Source organism: Tachyglossus aculeatus, chromosome 20 (genome assembly GCF_015852505.1).
Source record: "Tachyglossus aculeatus isolate mTacAcu1 chromosome 20, mTacAcu1.pri, whole genome shotgun sequence".
Taxonomy (NCBI): domain Eukaryota; kingdom Metazoa; phylum Chordata; class Mammalia; order Monotremata; family Tachyglossidae; genus Tachyglossus; species Tachyglossus aculeatus.
In genome coordinates this window covers 17,409,590-17,426,201 of record NC_052085.1, presented here as the reverse complement: position 1 = coordinate 17,426,201, position 16,612 = coordinate 17,409,590, and the positions used below count along the sequence as shown (strand labels likewise).

Genomic DNA, 16,612 nt, shown 5'->3' with positions numbered 1-16,612 from the left:
CCCAGTTGTCTTGGTTTAAAATTGAAGGGAACCGAGATAACTTCAGTCATAATGCTGATATTAGTCATTCTAATATCACGAATTAGATATAGGTGGTCGAAGGAAGTGTGCACTCCTGCCTTTTTCTTCAGACCGATCTATGTATGATTCCTCGAGCGAGATTCTCCAGCTTGCCCTGGGATCTTGAAGGAAAAGATAGGTTTTGATGGAGCGCCCAAGAGGCATCTGGGAGAGATAATAATAATAATAATGATAATAATAATAATAATAGTATTTGTTAAGCGCTTACTATGTGCCAAGCTCTGTTCTAAGCACTGCGAGGGGGGCGGGGAGTTAAAGGTAATCGCACATTCTGTCTGGGCCCTCCTCTCAATCTCCGCTCTACTCGGGAACTCGCCCTAATGGAATCCGAACTTTTCCGAAGGGAAAATCAGCAAAACACCAAAGAGGCTCGAGCTAAACAATGACTCTCCCCCCGTTCAAAGCCTTTTTGAAGGCCCATCTCCTCCAAGAAGCTTTCCCTGACTAAGCCCCCCCTTTCCTCTTCTCCCACTCTCTTCTGTGCCACTCTGACTTCATCAGTTTGTTCTTGCCCCCTCTCAGCCCCACAGCAATCAATCAATCAATCAATCGTATTTATTGAGTGCTTACTGTGTGCAGAGCACTGTACTAAGCGCTTGGGAAGTACAAGCTGGCAACATATAGAGACAGTCCCTACCCAACAGTGGGCTCACAGTCTAGAAGGGGGAGACAGAGAACAAAACCAAACATACTAACAAAATAAAATAAATAGAATAGATTGGTACAAGTAAAATAAATAAATAAATAGAGTAATAAATATTTACAAACATATATACATATATACAGGTGCTGTGCGGAAGGGAAGGAGGTAAGGTGGGGGGGATGGGGAGGGGTGTAGGGGGAGAGGAAGGAAGGGGCTCAGTCTGGGAAGGCCTCCTGGAGGAGATGAGCTCTCAGTAGGGCCTTGAAGGGAGGAAGAACGCTAGCTTGGTGGATGGGCAGAGGGAGACCATTCCAGGCCCGGGGGAGGACGTGGGCCGGGGTTCGATGGCGGGACAGGCGAGAACGAGGCCCGGTGAGGAGATTAGCGGCAGAGGAGCGGAGGGTGCGGGCTGGGCTGTAGAAGGAGAGAAGGGAGGTGAGGTAGGAGGGGGCGAGGTGATGGACAGCCTTGAAGCCGAGGGTGAGGAGTTTCTGCCTGATGCGCAGATTGATTGGTAGCCACTGGAGATTTTTGAGGAGATAAAATATAAGGGCAGAGACAGTGGCAGATATGTGGAGGAGAAGCAAAAATAGAGGGGCAGGAATAGAGAGGTAAAGGCAAAGTGGGGAAGGGAAATGAAAATAGAGGGGAAAAAAGTAAGAGGGACAGAAACAGAGGGAGATAGAGGCAGATATCTTCCAATACAAACCCTGTTCCTGCTGCTGCGTGTCCTGGTGTTCTGACCCCGAAGGTCAGAGGCGACAGGTATTCATTGCCTGTGCCCCTAGGCCATTCCAGCTTCCGGCCTCAGTCTATCCAATCTCTGCCCTCCCCCTCCTCCATACCTAATTTGATTGGCACGGGGGCGAGGGACACCTTCTGTATTCCCAGCTTGGGCTGTCAGTCTAGCAGATTTGGTCGTGGGGGGCGGTATCCCACCCTCACTTCCGAGTTCAGCCTGCTGGCTCAGGTGGTCCCGAGATAGCTTTTGACCTTGAGATGGCCGGTACCCAAGGGTCACCTCGGGACATACCACCCCTTGGCCCTCACCATCCGTGCCCACCTGACCCCACCTCTTCCTGTATCCCCTCCAGGTCGCATAGTGGTGGGGTTGCACTTATGTGCATAACTGTAATTTATTTATTTAACGTTTGTCTCCTCTTCCCTCTAGATTTTACACTCATTGTGGGCAGGAAATGTTCCTGTGCAACCCTAAATCGTTTACTAGCACAAGAAAAGACTATCTTTTCCTACCACTTGGAAAAAAAGGCATGTTAAAAAAGGGAAAGTGAGAAGCGAACCCACGCCTCCAGTCGGAGACCAGAATTCCGAATTAAGGGAATTTTTAACTTGAGCCTGGGGCCTTAAACCATTCGGCCATCCTGACACCTGCATCGAAGCCCTCTCCTGCTTCCTCTCAGAGAATGCCCTGAATGAGAAAAGACCAGTATTGTTTCTACCATTCATTCGTATTTATTGAGCGCTTACTGTCTGCAGAGCACTGTACTAAGCGCTTGGAAAGTACAATTCTGCTACAAATAGAGACAATCCCAAACAATGGCTCACAGTCTATAGATGTAAGAAGTGGGATTGAAATGGACCGCTCGGCCATCTTCACATCACCACTGACATTGTTCACGGATCGGAGCTATGGGAAAATATAAGGACACGTATTTAAAGCTAAAGCTACTTCCGAGTAATCAAGGTGAGAGAAAAACACCGGGCTCGTCCGGGATTTGAACCCGGGACCTCTCACACCCAAAGCGAGAATCATACCCCTAGACCAACGAGCCACGCCTGTAGCTACCCAGCCAGGCTTCCCTCTACCTGGTTTCGGCGATGCGTGCCTGTGTTCTGTGGTCTCTGCGAGCTCTTCTGGGTTCATGTGCTATCTCACGGACCCGGGAGTCCGGCTGCTCCTCCCCGGTTGAGGTGTCCTCAGGCTTCTGGTGTCTTCTAGCTCTTAGTGTGGACGCTGGGCAATTCGCTGACCTGGGCAATGGTCACTCATCCTCGCTGCACAAGGGCATTTCTCTATATTTCGATCTCAACTATCTCACTGCTGACCCCTCGCCCATGTCCTCCCGCTGGCCTGGAACACTGTCTTCCTCCGTAGGCGACAGACCATCACTCCCTTCACAGCAGTATTAAATTATATTAAATTAAATTGTATCTTCTACAAGAAGCCGTATCTCACTAACCTCCCACCTTCCTTCCCAAAAGGACCTTCCCCATTTAAACTTTCTTTCCCCCACTCCCTCTTCTGTATCGCCTCTACACGTAGATCTGTGCCCTTTTAGCATTTGCTGTTCACACCGCACATAAGTACATATATGTGGTTAATTTCAATGTCTGTCTCCCCCTGTAGACTGTAGGCTTGTTATGGGAAGGGAACATAATATCTTAATTGGCTCTCAGATACATTTTCCTCACTGGTCACCCCCCAGCTTTAGGCTTTTCCTCGGATGAAGAGGAGGGAATCAGCGTAAGAGATTACTTATCAGGAAAATTTAATACCTGCTCTCCCTTCTACTTAGACAGAGGGACCTCGCTATCCCGCATCGACCTCAGCGCTTAGTTCAATGTACAATGTTTGGCACATAGTCCGTGCATAACAAGTGCTACTGGTTCTTCCTCCCGCTTTGACTGTGAACCCTATATGGGACAGAGTACGTATTCAGTCAAGGTATCTTGTATCTACTCTAGCGCTTAGAACAGTGCTTTGTCACACATTAAGCACTTAACAAAAATCACAATTATATTTTAAATGCAAGTTTTCCTCTGCGATATTATAGACAACTTTGAGCAACAGAACCAACATTAGTCTATGAAATACCCTCTACTAACCCTGTCTTAATTACTTTAGACAAACGTGACTTAGGGACACGTGTGGTGGTGGGTTGTGTGACTGAGCTTAAGTAGAAAGAAAACAAAGTGGCAGCGACAAGGATGGGATTCAGCCACATGCGGGCAGAGTGCAATGGATTAGCATCCACTTGCCTTATCCACTCGGTTACCGCGTCACAAGCTAAAGCTTTATCTTACCTCCTGCATTTCATTCATTCATTCAATTGCAGTTATTGAGCGCTTACTCTGTGCAGAGCACTGTACTAAGCGCTTGGAAAGTACAATTCGGCAACAGAGACAAACTCTACCCAACAACGGGCTCACAGTCTAAAAGGGGGAGATGGACAACAAAACCAAACAAGTAGACAGGCATCAACAGCATCAAAATAAAGAGAATTATAGACCTATACACATCATTAATAAAATAAATAGAATAATAAATATGTACAAATATACACAAGGGCTTTAGGACGGGGAAGGGGGTAGAGCAGAGGGAGTCGGAGAGATGGCAAAAGGAGGAGGAGCAGAGGATATCCCGGCTCTGCCATTAGTCAGCTGTGTGACTTTGGGTAAGTCACTTTCCCTCTCTGGGCTTCAGTTCCATCATCTATAAAATGAGGTTTAAGACTGAGCTCCACGTGGGACAACCTGGTCTACCCCAGCGTTTAGAACAGTTCTAGGCACATAGCAAGTGCTTAACAAATACCACCATTACTAGTACCACCAACCGCGGTTATTCAAAAAGAGAAAGAAAACCCAAACCGAATGCGTCACCGGGCCTTCTCTCTGCCCTATCCCTCCCGCTCCAGCCCCGAGCCCGACCTCAACAGCCGGGGAAAGCCCGGAGGGCGGCGTGGAGGCGGTGGCCGGGGCGACCCCTTGTAGCTGTGCAGGGGACTGCACAGGGAACGAGGGGCCGGGGGGGCCCTTGTGGCTGCGCTAGGGGAATGCACAGGTAGCGAGGGGCCGGGGCGCCCCCCGCTGGCTGCGCAGGGGAATGCCCAGGGAGCGAGGGGCCGGGGAGCCTCCTTGTGGCTGCACTAGGGGAATGTCTAGGGAGCGAGGGGCCGGGGAGCCCCTGGTGGCTGCGCAGGGGAATGAGCGGTGGCACCACCCACGGCGGGCAGTGGGGGGAGAGCGGTGGAGCGGGTATTTTCTGGCCTGCCGAGCCCGGCCCTTTCGCCGCTCTCCGCCCCCGCCGCCCGGGCCGGCGACGAGGCGGGCAAGTGGCAGCGGGATCCACCGATTCCTTACTTTTCCAGCCGCCGTCCCCCAAGGTGCCCGCTTCCGGGAGCGGCAGGCCCGCCCCCCCGACCAATCGCAATCGTAACTCCTAAAGATCTGTCCCGACGGGGAAACCTTCAGGGGCAGGTTGCCCAGGGGCCCTGGGCCCGGATTCGGAGAAGCCCCAAGCCCAGCCCCCGCTGCTTCCGTGGGGAGAGACGGGGAGGATCGGGTTCGGCCTCAAAAGACCAGGACCTTGTTGGACAGATACCGAGACCCACAGGGCCACTGGATGCAAACCCATCTCCCTATCCTTTCTGCCTCTCCTCATCTCGCCCAATCAAGCACATCTCTCCTCCTGTCTAAAATATCTTTCAGTTTCCCTTTCCCCCACTAAATTGTTTATCCCAGGAAAGCAAGAATCCTGTCTGCTAATTCTATTTCCCCTTGTACGGTGTTCTGCTCCCAGTAGGTGCTCATACTCACTCAGCTCATACTCATACTCACTACGGTGATCAGTAGAGCAATCAATCAACCAATCGTATTTGTAAAGTGCTTACTGTGTGCAGAGCATTGTACTACGTGCTTGGAAGAAGACAATATAACAGAGTTGGCAGACGCGTTCCCTCTCCAAAACGAGCGTGAAGCCTAGAGGAGGAGACGGTCAAAAATTAAGTAAATTACGGATGTGTGCTTTCGTGCATAAGGCTGAGGGAGGGCAGAATAAAGAGTGCAAATCCACAAAGGCGACACCAAAAGGAGTGGGAAGAGAGGTAATGTGGATTTAGCCTGGAAATGCCTCTTGGAGGAGCTGGGCTTTTAATACGTCTTTGAAGATGGGGAGAGTGATCATCTGTCGAATATGAAGAGGGAGGGCATTCCAGACCAGAAGCAGGACGTGGGCGAGAGGGTGGTGGCGGGATAGACGAGACTGAAGTTCAGGGAAGAGAGCAAAGGAGTTAAAGGAGCATTAAAGGAGCAAAGAGTGCGGGCTGGAGTGTACGAGGAAATCAGGGAGGTAAGATAGGAGGGGGCAAAGTGATTGAGTACTTTAAAGCCTATGATAAGGAGTTTCTGTTTGATTAATTAATCAATCAGATTGATTAATCGACATATTGATTGTGTGATCTTAGTCACATCTCCAAGCCTATGCAACCCTATTTTTGCTTCGGAATTTCCATCTCTCCCGTCGCAGCTTTTAGAGATTGTCCACTCAATTCATTCATTCGATCGTATTTATTGAGCGCTTACGGTGTGCAGAGCACTATGCTAAGCGCTTGGAAAGTACAATTCCACAAAATATAGAGACAGTCCCTACCCCACAATGGGCTCACAGTCTAGAAGGGGGAGACAGACAACAAAACAGAACAAGTAGACAGGTGTCAATACCGTCAAAATAGATAGCATTATATATACACATCATTAATAAAATAGAGCAATAAATATGCACAAATATACACACGTGCTGTGGGGAGGGCAAGGGAGTAGGACAGAGAGAGGTAGTGGGGGCGTTGGGGAGGGGAGGAATCACCCAATCACCCAAATAGCCCCCGAGTGCTGCTGGAATCCAAGTTTTGCTCTTCTGAGGATCCCAGCGCCACTCTCAGTGTTTCCTACTGACCGGGGGAATCCATGGGAGATGTTCCAGACATTTCATCTCTCGGATCCATCATGAAACTGGAGAAAACGTTTGATGTGAAATGAAGACTTCTCCCGATCTGGGAGGAGACACCCTGTCTCAATGGTGAGGGGAAGAGACACTCAACAATATAGTAACGAGGCCCGTGACAATCGTTCTGCTCGAATGTAGAGATCGTCTGTAATACGGAGGGTTGAAGTGGTGGGCGAACTGGAGTAATACAGTCAAAAAGAGACCTGACCCCAGGCCGATAAGACGCCCCGACTCCCTCCCTCTACTCTACCCCCTCCCGCCCCACAGCACTTGCGTATATTTGTACATATTTATTATTCTATTCATTGTATTAATCAGGTGTATTTATCTATAATTCTATGCATTTATATTGATGTTATCGATGTTTGTTTCCTTGTTTTGATGTCTATCTCCTCCCCTCTAGACTGGGAGTCCGTTGTTGGGTAGGGATTGTCTCTGTTACTGAACTGTACTTTCCAAGCGTTTAGTACAGTCCTCTGCACACAGTAAGCGCTCAATAAACACGATTGAATAATGAATTAATGATCCCACTTCGGTACCCATAAGAAATGATCATTTTCACCTCCGAGACATCCCCTTTCACAGTCCCCCATGCCTAATGACTCCCGCAATCACAGCCTCTAATTCCCATCCCATCCCACGACTACTCCTCAATCGTTGCGTTGGAGACATCGGCTGGAATTCACAGCCCGAAGGAGGCTGGTCAAGGAGTCGAGGCCGATGGGGCTCCAGAGCAAAGTTTCTGCAAAGAGGCCAACACCGACCATGGATGCTTCCACCTGAACCCCCTTCATTTCCTGCTTGCACTGGAACTGACGTCCAAACACCTAGCACTTTATGTTGATATGACAACAGAGGGTAAGCAGAAACTATTCTGTAACCATTCTCCTCAGTTGCCTGGCTAGCTCAGTCGGTAGAGCATGAGACCCTTAATCTCAGGTTCCAGCCCCACGTTGAGTGCAATCCTTCCAATTTTATTTCGAAATAAACGTCTCTAGTCTTAGCTAGGAAAGTTCACACTGCCCCCAACCCTCTCTCCCCATCTCTTTAACAAATCCTTCTGTTTTTATTTCCAAACAGACGTCTCGGGTTCTAGGTAGGAAAGTTCACACTTCCCCCGACACTCTCTTACCATCTCTTTGACGCCTCCAGCTGGTCCTCGGTTTGAGCATTGCAACCTCTCACACTTCTAGCAAGAGTCCCAAAGATCCGCACCTCTAGCATCTATCAGTCCGTTTTCCCTCTGGTTTTCGTGCTGGCCAGACTTTCGGGGCTCCCGAGGCCTCTCCCGGCATGGAGACACTCGTGAATCTCACGGAGGTGAAACCTCTTTCTTGCCTCCATCTCCCACCCCCCGACACGGGGTTTGTGGGTTCAAGGGCGGTGGAGCAGAGAGAGGCTGATGTGTATATATCTATACTTCTAATCAATCAATCGTATTTATTGAGCGCTTACTGTATGCAGAGCATTGTTGATGCCTTTTTACTTGTTTTGATGTCTGTTTCTCCCCTTCTAGACGGTAAGCCCGTTGTGGGCAGGGATTGTCTCTATTGCTGAATCGTACTTTCCAAGAGCTTAGTACAGTGCTCTGCACACAGTAAGCGCTCAATAAATATGATTGCATGAATGAATTAGAATGAGATGAAGATTGCAATGGAGTGCTATGCTAAGCATTAAAATAGATACAAGATAATCAAATCAGGCAATTTCCCGTCTCTCATGGAGCTAACAGTGAAAAGGGAGAGGAGGACATTGATAGGATGATGAAATTGAGGCCCCGAGATTTTCAGCGGGCAAGCGCACAGCCCAGATTGAAACACAGGTGTCCTGACTTGATTTAACTAAGCCATTCTGTGTTGTTTTGTCACTCATTTCCGGGTAGGGACCGTCTCCATATGTTGCCAACTTGTACTTCCCAAGCACTAAGTACAGTGCTCTGCACACAGTAAGCGCTCAATAAATACGATCGAATGAATGAATGAATTGATCTGTTCACACTTCTATTATGAACATAGGTAGCCTTACTCTTTCTCCTCCTTCATCAAATTGCAGATGATTTGTATCTTTCCGGCTCCCTCATTACTTTGTAATTTCCTTGAGAGCTGGGGCCACGTCATCTTCATTTACTGCACTCTTCCAAGGGTCTACTAGAATGTCTTGCACATAATGGGCACTTAATTTTTCCTATCCTCCTCCCTATTCCCCCCTCCCTACCTCATTCCCCTCCCCACAGCACTTGTATATAGTTGTACAGATTTATTACTCTATTTATTTTACTTGTACATATTTACTATTCCATTTTTTGTTAATGTGCATATAGCTATAATTCTATTTGTTCTAACGATTTTGACACCTGTCTACATGTTTTGTTTTGTTGTCTGTCTCTCCCTTCTAGACAATGAGCCCGTTGTTGGGTGGGGACCGTCTCTGTATGTTGCCGACTTGTACTTCCCAAGCGCTTAGTACAATGCTCTGCACACATTAAGTGCTCAATAAATATGATTGATTGAATGAATGAATGAATGAATGTGAGTGACGTGACTCGAGATCAAGGGAGCCATCCGCTTCAGAGCAAGACCCTGTGAATGTGGGAGGAGGAGGGAGACATAGGAAGTTGTAGCGATTCCCGTGGGCTGTGAACCTCGCCCTGTCCTCTAAATGGAAACTGCTGCCACGATGATCAAGACGCTTATGACATTCATTCATTTATTCAGTCGCATTTATTGAGATCTTACTGTGTAGAGCACTGTACTAAGCGCTTGCAAAGTTCAATTCGCCTACAGAGACAATCCCTACCTAACAATGAGCTCACAATCTAGTAGGGGGGAGACAGACAACCAAACAAAACAAGTAGACAGGCATCAATAGCATCAATATAAATAAATATAATTATAGATATATACGCACCATTAATAAAATAAGTAGAATAATAAATATGTGCATACCACCTTGACTACCGCATCAACCTCATCGTTGACCACCTTGCCGCTGTCATGAAGAAAAATGGAGTCTGAGACACCGATAGGCGTGTGAGCGGGTTATAAAAGAACCAGGGGTCAACCCTTCATACAGGGATATTTATACCAGAGGGAGAAAGTGAATGCTGATGGCCTTTCACTAAGTGTCCCACCTTTCTAGTCGAAAAGTACCACAAGAATGATTATTATTAGGAAGAGGGAGGAATCCTACTGGGTAGAATGAAAACAACCGGGGAATAACAAAAATGTGCTCCAGGTGAGGATCCAAACTCACAACCTCAACATTACCCATGCTCATACCACCGTATAAGTACCGCACGCTAACCGATTGTGCCACTGGAGCTATATTCTTTTCTTTTTTTTTACAAATTATAAAATCGACACCTGGTAGTTTTAACACATTTATGGACTTTATAATAATGGTATTTGTTAAGCTCTTACCATGTGCCAAGCACTATTCTAAACGCTGAGATAGATAGAAGGTTATCAGGTTGTCCCACGTAGGGCTCTAATCCCCATTTGACTGATGAGGTAACTGAGGCTCAGAGAAGTTCAGTGACTTGCCCAAAGTCACACGGCTAAGTGGCAGAGGAGGGATTAGAAACCGTGACCTCTGACTCCCAAGCCCAGGCACTTTCCAACCATTTTATCTGACGCTTCGGCTTAGAACTTTCCATTATGGATAACCCTGGTAAGAGAATACCTCTCAATGGCATAGCTCTAAACTTCATAAGCGCTTAGTACAGTGCGCTGCACACAGTAAGCACTCAATAAATGTGATCGAATACATCAGTATACACAAACTCTCCTGACACAATAAGGCATTGTTTCATAGGTAAGAATTTTGTAATAGTGGAATAAAAATGCATCGTTTCTGTAGTGTAGTGGTTACCACGTTCGCCTAACATGCCAAAGGTCCCTGGTTTGAAACCGGGCAAACACATTGAAATTTTGTTGCCGAGTTTGAATATCACCCTCCACATTATGGAACATATTTTCTTTATGACCATAACACTGTCTGTGACTCGTTCCTTCAGTGATAAAAATAATCTCATTAATCATGGAGAATGAGAGGAGGAGGGATATGAGGGAGGTCTAGTCGAGGAGAGCCCGGGCTTGGGAGTCAGAGGTCGTGGGTTCTAATCCCCCCTCTGCCACTTGTCAGCTGTGTGACTTTGGGCAAGTCACTTCACTTCTCTGTGCCTCAGTTACCTCATCTGTAAAATGGGGATTAAGACTGTGAGCCCCACGTGGGACAACCTGATAACTTTGTATCTATCCCAGCGCTTAGACCAGTGCTTGCTCCATAGTAAGCGCTTAACAAATACCAATATTATTATTATTATGTCCATGTCGCTGCTCCATAGGGCGGACCACTGAACTTTGGGCGAGTCAGGGCAAACCCAGGATCGAGGAGGCTGGTAGCTCCGGCTTCTGATAGGAATCTCTGTTCTGCCGGGACTCCCGAGTGTCTCTGCGGGAGAGACGGGGAACGGAGTGAATTAAAGGAGATCCAATGGGAAAATTACAGGAAAGAAAGGAGAAGGACACTTTCTGTCTGCCAAATATAATCGAACAGTCCCTTGTTCGGATCTAAACAGATCTAAATTGAAGAGGATGATGAGGACCCAAGGGTCTGGGGTCGCTTGAGGGAGGAGACAGCCGTTCACGCTTGCTCTGGATCTATTTCAGTCAACAATATCAATTAAACGCCCTCTGTGTTCCAAGCACTGTCTTAGGAGGGCCCGAAATCACCTTTCTTTGTTGTGGTAAGGGCCGTCACATTCTGTAACAAATGGTGACTTGTCCTGAACTGCAGAAATCCTGGTGCTTAGACCAGAAGCTGTAACATTAACGAAGAAGAGTGTGGGACCAGGGACGCAATGGATAACGCGTCTGACTATGGATCAGAAGATTCCAGGTTCGACTGCTGGCTCGACTCTTCTCGCTTTCTCTTCTACTCCGACCAAACTCCCGACCCAGCCACACAATTCATTCATTCATTCATTCATTCAATCGTATTTTCCCATTTTACAGATGAGGTAACTGAGGCACAGAGAAGTGAATGACTTGCCCAAAGTCACACAGCTGATAAGTGGAGTGTGGCCGGAGTCAAAATTATATATCTATAATTCTATTTATTTATACTGATGCTACTGATGCCTGTCTACTTGCCGCCATTCCTCGACCCGGCTCACCTGAGATGGTCTCTGGCAACCTCATCCAGGGCATGTGCTTCCTTTCCCAGAATTCAGTGGGACTCATCGGGAACTCCTTCCTTCTCACTGTTCACGTTTGCCTGCTCGCCCTGGGCCACGAGCCAAAGCCCGTGGACCTAATCATCTCTCATCTGGCCCTGGTCCACACAATGATGCTCCTTACCAGCGTGGTTATGGTGACGGCACCTGCGTCAGTCTGCGTCAAGACCGACGTTGGATGTAAGCTGTTGGTCATAGTGTACCGCACCACGCATGGCGCCTCCATGGGTACCACCAGCCTTCTCGGCGCTATCCAGGCCATCACCCCCAGCTACTCCTTCTGGACCCGGCTCTAAGCCCAGATGGACAAGTGCGTCGTCTCGGCCTGCGTCTCCATCTGGTTCGTCAACCTGCTGGTGGAAGCCAACCACCTTCTGACGATTGTTTTATCTCCCAATATGACCAGCAGAGAGAATAAGTTCCACGACAACTACTGTGTGGTGTTCCATGTTGACTCACCCATCAGGTCTCCACTCCAGGGACTGTTCCTGACCCTCATGACGGTCCGCAACATCCTCTTCCTGGGGCTCGTGTGAAGCTCCAACGGCTACATGATCTTCATCCTCCTCCATCACAGCCTGTGGGTCCAACATCTCCACTCCCACCGCCCGACCCCCAGGACGTGGCCAGGGGCCTGGACCACCCAAACCATCCTGCTCTTGGTGAGCTGCATCGTGGCCTTTTACTCTGGAGGCTTTGTCATCTTTCTTTTCCTTGGGACAACTCTAAGAAACGATCAATTCCTCTTGGCCATTTCACAGTCTGTGGTCAACAGTTACCCGACTGTCAGCCCCTTCATGTTGCTCAACCGTCACCAGCTGGGCACCAGACTCCTGGGTTCTTTTTTAGGGAAAAAAAAATCCCATCCCGCAAAGGACTCCATTGCTGTGAAAGAGAATTATCCCCACCCTTGGGAAGGTTCACCATAAGGGAGACTATGAGGAGAAGTGGCATAATGTCGTGGATAGGGCCCGGGAGTCATAAAGTCACGGGTTCTAAGTCCGGCTCTGCTACGCGTCTGCTGTGTGGCCTTGGGTGGGTCACTTACCTTCTCTGGGCCTCAGATCCCTCATCTGCAAAATGAGGATTAAGAGTATGAGCCCCATGGGGGCAGGGGCTGTGCCCAATCTGATCACCTTGTATCTACCCCAGCACTGAGAACAGTGCTTGGCACATAGCACTTAACAAGTACCGTAATCATTATATGAATGAAATACCCTCTTCAATTATTACCACTGTTATTATTGGAGAAGTAGCATGGCCTACTGACCTGGAGCAAGGGGCTTAACCGTACTGTGCCTCAGTTTTCTCACCTGTAAATTGGGGCTGCAATCCCTACTCTACCATCCTAAGTAGAATGTGAGCCCCATGTAGGACAGGGACCTTGTCTGACCTGATTGCTTTGTATCTACCCCAACACTTAGAACAGTGTTGACAGAGTAAGTGCTTAATCAATCAACCATATTTATTGAGCATTTACTATATGCAGAGCACTGTTCTAAGAGCTTGGAGGGTATAATACATTAGAATTAGCAGACCCATTCCCTGCCTGTAACGAGCTCACAGAGGGGAAGTTAACAAACACCAAAGTTATTACAATTATTGTTCAGTCAGCTTTCAGTCTGTGGAATTTGTCAAGAGCTTACTGCGCGCAGAGCACTGTGCTAAGCACTTGGGATAGTCTGATACAGAGTTAGTAGACATATTCCCTGCTCACAGTGATGATTGGCTGACTGATCGAGTCATCCCTGACACTTTTCTAACCGATCATATTTATTGAGCACTTATAATGTGCAGAGCATTGTTAATAAGCACTTGTCTGCTCTGTGACCTTGGGCAAGTCCCTTCACTTCTCTGTTCCTCAGTTACCTCCTCTATACGATAGGGATTGAGACTGTCAGCACCGTTTGGGTCAGGGACTATGACTAACCCTATTTGCTTGTATTCACCCCGGCGCTTAGTACAGTGCCTGGCATATAGTAAGTACTCCACAAATACCATAATCATTATCTTTATTATTAGAGTACAGCCCAACAATATTTCAGACACATTCCCTGCCTACAGTGAGCTTCCAGTCTGACAAATGTAATGCTTTTATCCACATTGAGACTGCAGGCTGCTCTACTGTAGGAAGTCCAGGGCCAGGGAGCAAGATATACGGATTTTAATTTCAGCTCTGCCATTGGCCGGCTGTCAAACCTCTGGCAAGTCACACAACTTCCCTGGGCATCAGTTTCCTCAACTGTAAAATAGGGAGAACACACTCTGTATCTACCTACCTCAAGGGTACGTTGGGAGGAGAAGATCAGATCACTGATGCGTTTGAAATTATTTTTTTAAAAGAAAACACTAATGTCTAAAATGTATCCCTTCAATTGACATACCAGCAGCAAACGGGAAACAGGAAATGGGAAAAATAAACTAATGAAGTCAACAATGATCTTTCATCAACGTTGATTGCAATGCAATATGAGCACTGGAGACATCCATCGATCATATTATTTGAGTACTTACTGAGTGCAGAACACCATCCTAAATGACTGGGAGAGGACAACACAACAATATGACACACACATTCCCTGCCCATAATGAGTTTAAGGTCTTGAGGAAGCTTACAGTCTAGAGACTAGAGACTGTGTGTGGAGCACTTTACTAAGCGTTTGGGAGAGTCCAACACTCCAGAGCAGGCCGACATGTCTGCTGTCCATGAGAAGCTTAGAGTTTAGATCCAGAGTTTAGAGCAGTTCCTAGTGCTTAGACTAAGTGCTTAACAAGTACGATTCTTCTTATTATTAGAACATTCCCAAGCTCGGATCAATTCTTCCTCGAGTCCCGTTCCAAGCCGAGGAGCTTCCTCAGGGCCCCTTTCACCTCTTTGTTCCTCAGGGTGTAGATGAGGGGGTTGAAGAGAGGAGTCACGATGTTATAGAAGAGCGTCGGGAACTTGTTCTGCTTCTGAGCCCCTCCGCTGCCAGGCTGCATGTAGATGTAGATGATGTTGCCGTAGAAGAGGGACACCACCGTCAGGTGGGAGCCGCAGGTGTTGGCCGCCTTGCGCCTCCCGGTCATCGACCCCATGCCCACCACCGTATGGACGATGGCGGCGTAAGTGACCAGGATGAAGACCAAGGGGGCCAGCACTATGCCCACAGCCAGGACGAAGGCGGTTCCCTCGACCACTGCGGTGTCGATGCAGGCCATGTGGATCAACGCAGGCATCTCGCAAAGGAAGTGGTCCACCTCGTGGCGCCCGCAGCGGGGGAGCAAAAAGGTCACCGGGGACATGGCTAAGGAGTTGGCCAGTCCACCCGCCCACGCCACGGACACCAAGCCCATGCACAGGCGCGGGTGCATGATGGTAGGGTAGTGCAGAGGGCGGCACACGGCGACGAAGCGATCGTATGCCATGACGGCCAAGAGGAAGCACTCCACCCCACCGACCCCCAGGAACAGGAAGAGCTGAAGCGCGCAGCCCCAGTAGCTGATGGTCTTGACCGGACCCCGCAGGTTGAAGAGCAGCTGCGGGATGGAGCTGGTGGTGAAGCAGAGGTCTAGGAAGGAGAGGTTGCTCAGGAAGAAGTACATGGGGGTGTGGAGCCGGGAGTCCACCCAGGACACCAGGATAATGGCCGAGTTGCCCAGCAGTGTCAGGACATAGGCAGCCAGGATGACGACGAAGAGGACCGGCTCGAGCTGGGGTTGATCGGAGAAGCCCAGCAGGATGAAGTCACCTTGGTCACTGCCGTTAGGGCTGGTCATCACCCACGCATCATCTGGAGAACTAGGGAAAGGGCAACCTGGGGTCAAGTCTGGGCCAGGAGGATGGGGTCTAGAACAGAGAAGATGTGCATGTTGGATCCCATCGTTGTGAGCAGGAAATGTGTCTGTTTATTGCTATTCTCCCAAGCACTTAGTACACTGCTCTGTGCACAGTAGGTGCTCAGTAAAAACGATTGAATACATATCTACATATATATGTATATATCCGCATTTTATTTACTTATTTATCTATTTATTTATATTAATGTCTGTCTCCCCCTCTAGACTGTGAGCTCGTTCTGGGCAGAAATGTGTCTGCTTGTTGTCTCATCTGTAAAATGGTGACTAAGAGTGGGCGCCCCATGTGGGACGTGTCCAACCTGATTGTCTTTCATCTAGCCCAGGTTTGAGTACAGTGCCTCGTGCTTAGAAAGCCCCTAACAAATACTACTGGAAAAAACAGGCCTTTTAAACCATCAGGGTGACAGTCAGTCGGTCAATCATGTTTATTGAGAGCTTCCTGTGTGCGCAGTACCCATCTAGGCCACTGGGGGAGATTGTATATCCCCCTCCGGAGATCTTTACAAAATTAAGCAGTGTGGCATAGTGGAAAGAGCACAGGACTGGAAGCCAGAGGACTTGGGTTCTAGTCCCTCCACTGCCGCTTACTTGCTGTGGGATATTGGGCAACTCTTTTGAGTTCTCTGGGCCTCAGTTTCCTCAACTGAGAAATGGACCTGTTCTCCCTCCTACTTAGCCTGTGAGCCCCATGTGGGAAAGGGACTGTATTTGGTTCGATTAACTTGTACCTATACCAGTGCTTAGAACGGTGCTGGGTGCATAGTAATCTCTTAAGAAGTGCCATTTAAAATATCTGCTATGGATGTTTGAGTCATTTCCCAGTCTAGGGGCAGGAGATGGGAACAGCTTCTTTTCAAATCCCCTTTGAGCTTGACCTTTCTTCATATGAATTTGACTGGCAGGGAGGGGAGAGTGAGAGTGGTGCATAGCAAACCACTAGTAGTCTAATAAATTCCTTCTCCCAGGTCTTTGGCCCCAAGATCAGCTCGCTGTGATCAGGGAATGTCGTCTACCAACTCTGTTATATTATACGCCCCCAAGCACTTAATGCGGTGCTCTGCACGCATTA

General features: G+C 48.3%; 1 protein-coding gene and 1 non-coding gene across 2 annotated transcripts; both read right to left on the bottom strand.

Moving 5' to 3' along the window:
• Positions 1 to 2,445: 2,445 nt before the first annotated feature.
• TRNAP-UGG lies at positions 2,446 to 2,517 on the bottom strand. Its single transcript has one exon. It is a non-coding gene; the product is annotated as a tRNA-Pro (tRNA).
• A 12,000-nt stretch (positions 2,518 to 14,517) lies between these two features.
• Positions 14,518 to 15,462, bottom strand: LOC119941275 (olfactory receptor 2W3-like). Its single transcript, XM_038761655.1, has one exon. It carries the CDS (start codon positions 15,460 to 15,462, stop codon positions 14,518 to 14,520), a length of 945 nt encoding a protein of 314 aa, XP_038617583.1.
• Positions 15,463 to 16,612: the final 1,150 nt, after the last annotated feature.

What these genes read in the sequence shown, in the direction of transcription:
- LOC119941275 (XM_038761655.1), bottom strand. Translation starts at nt 15,462, where the DNA reads ATGACCAGCCCTAACGGCAGTGACCAAGGTGACTTCATCCTGCTGGGC.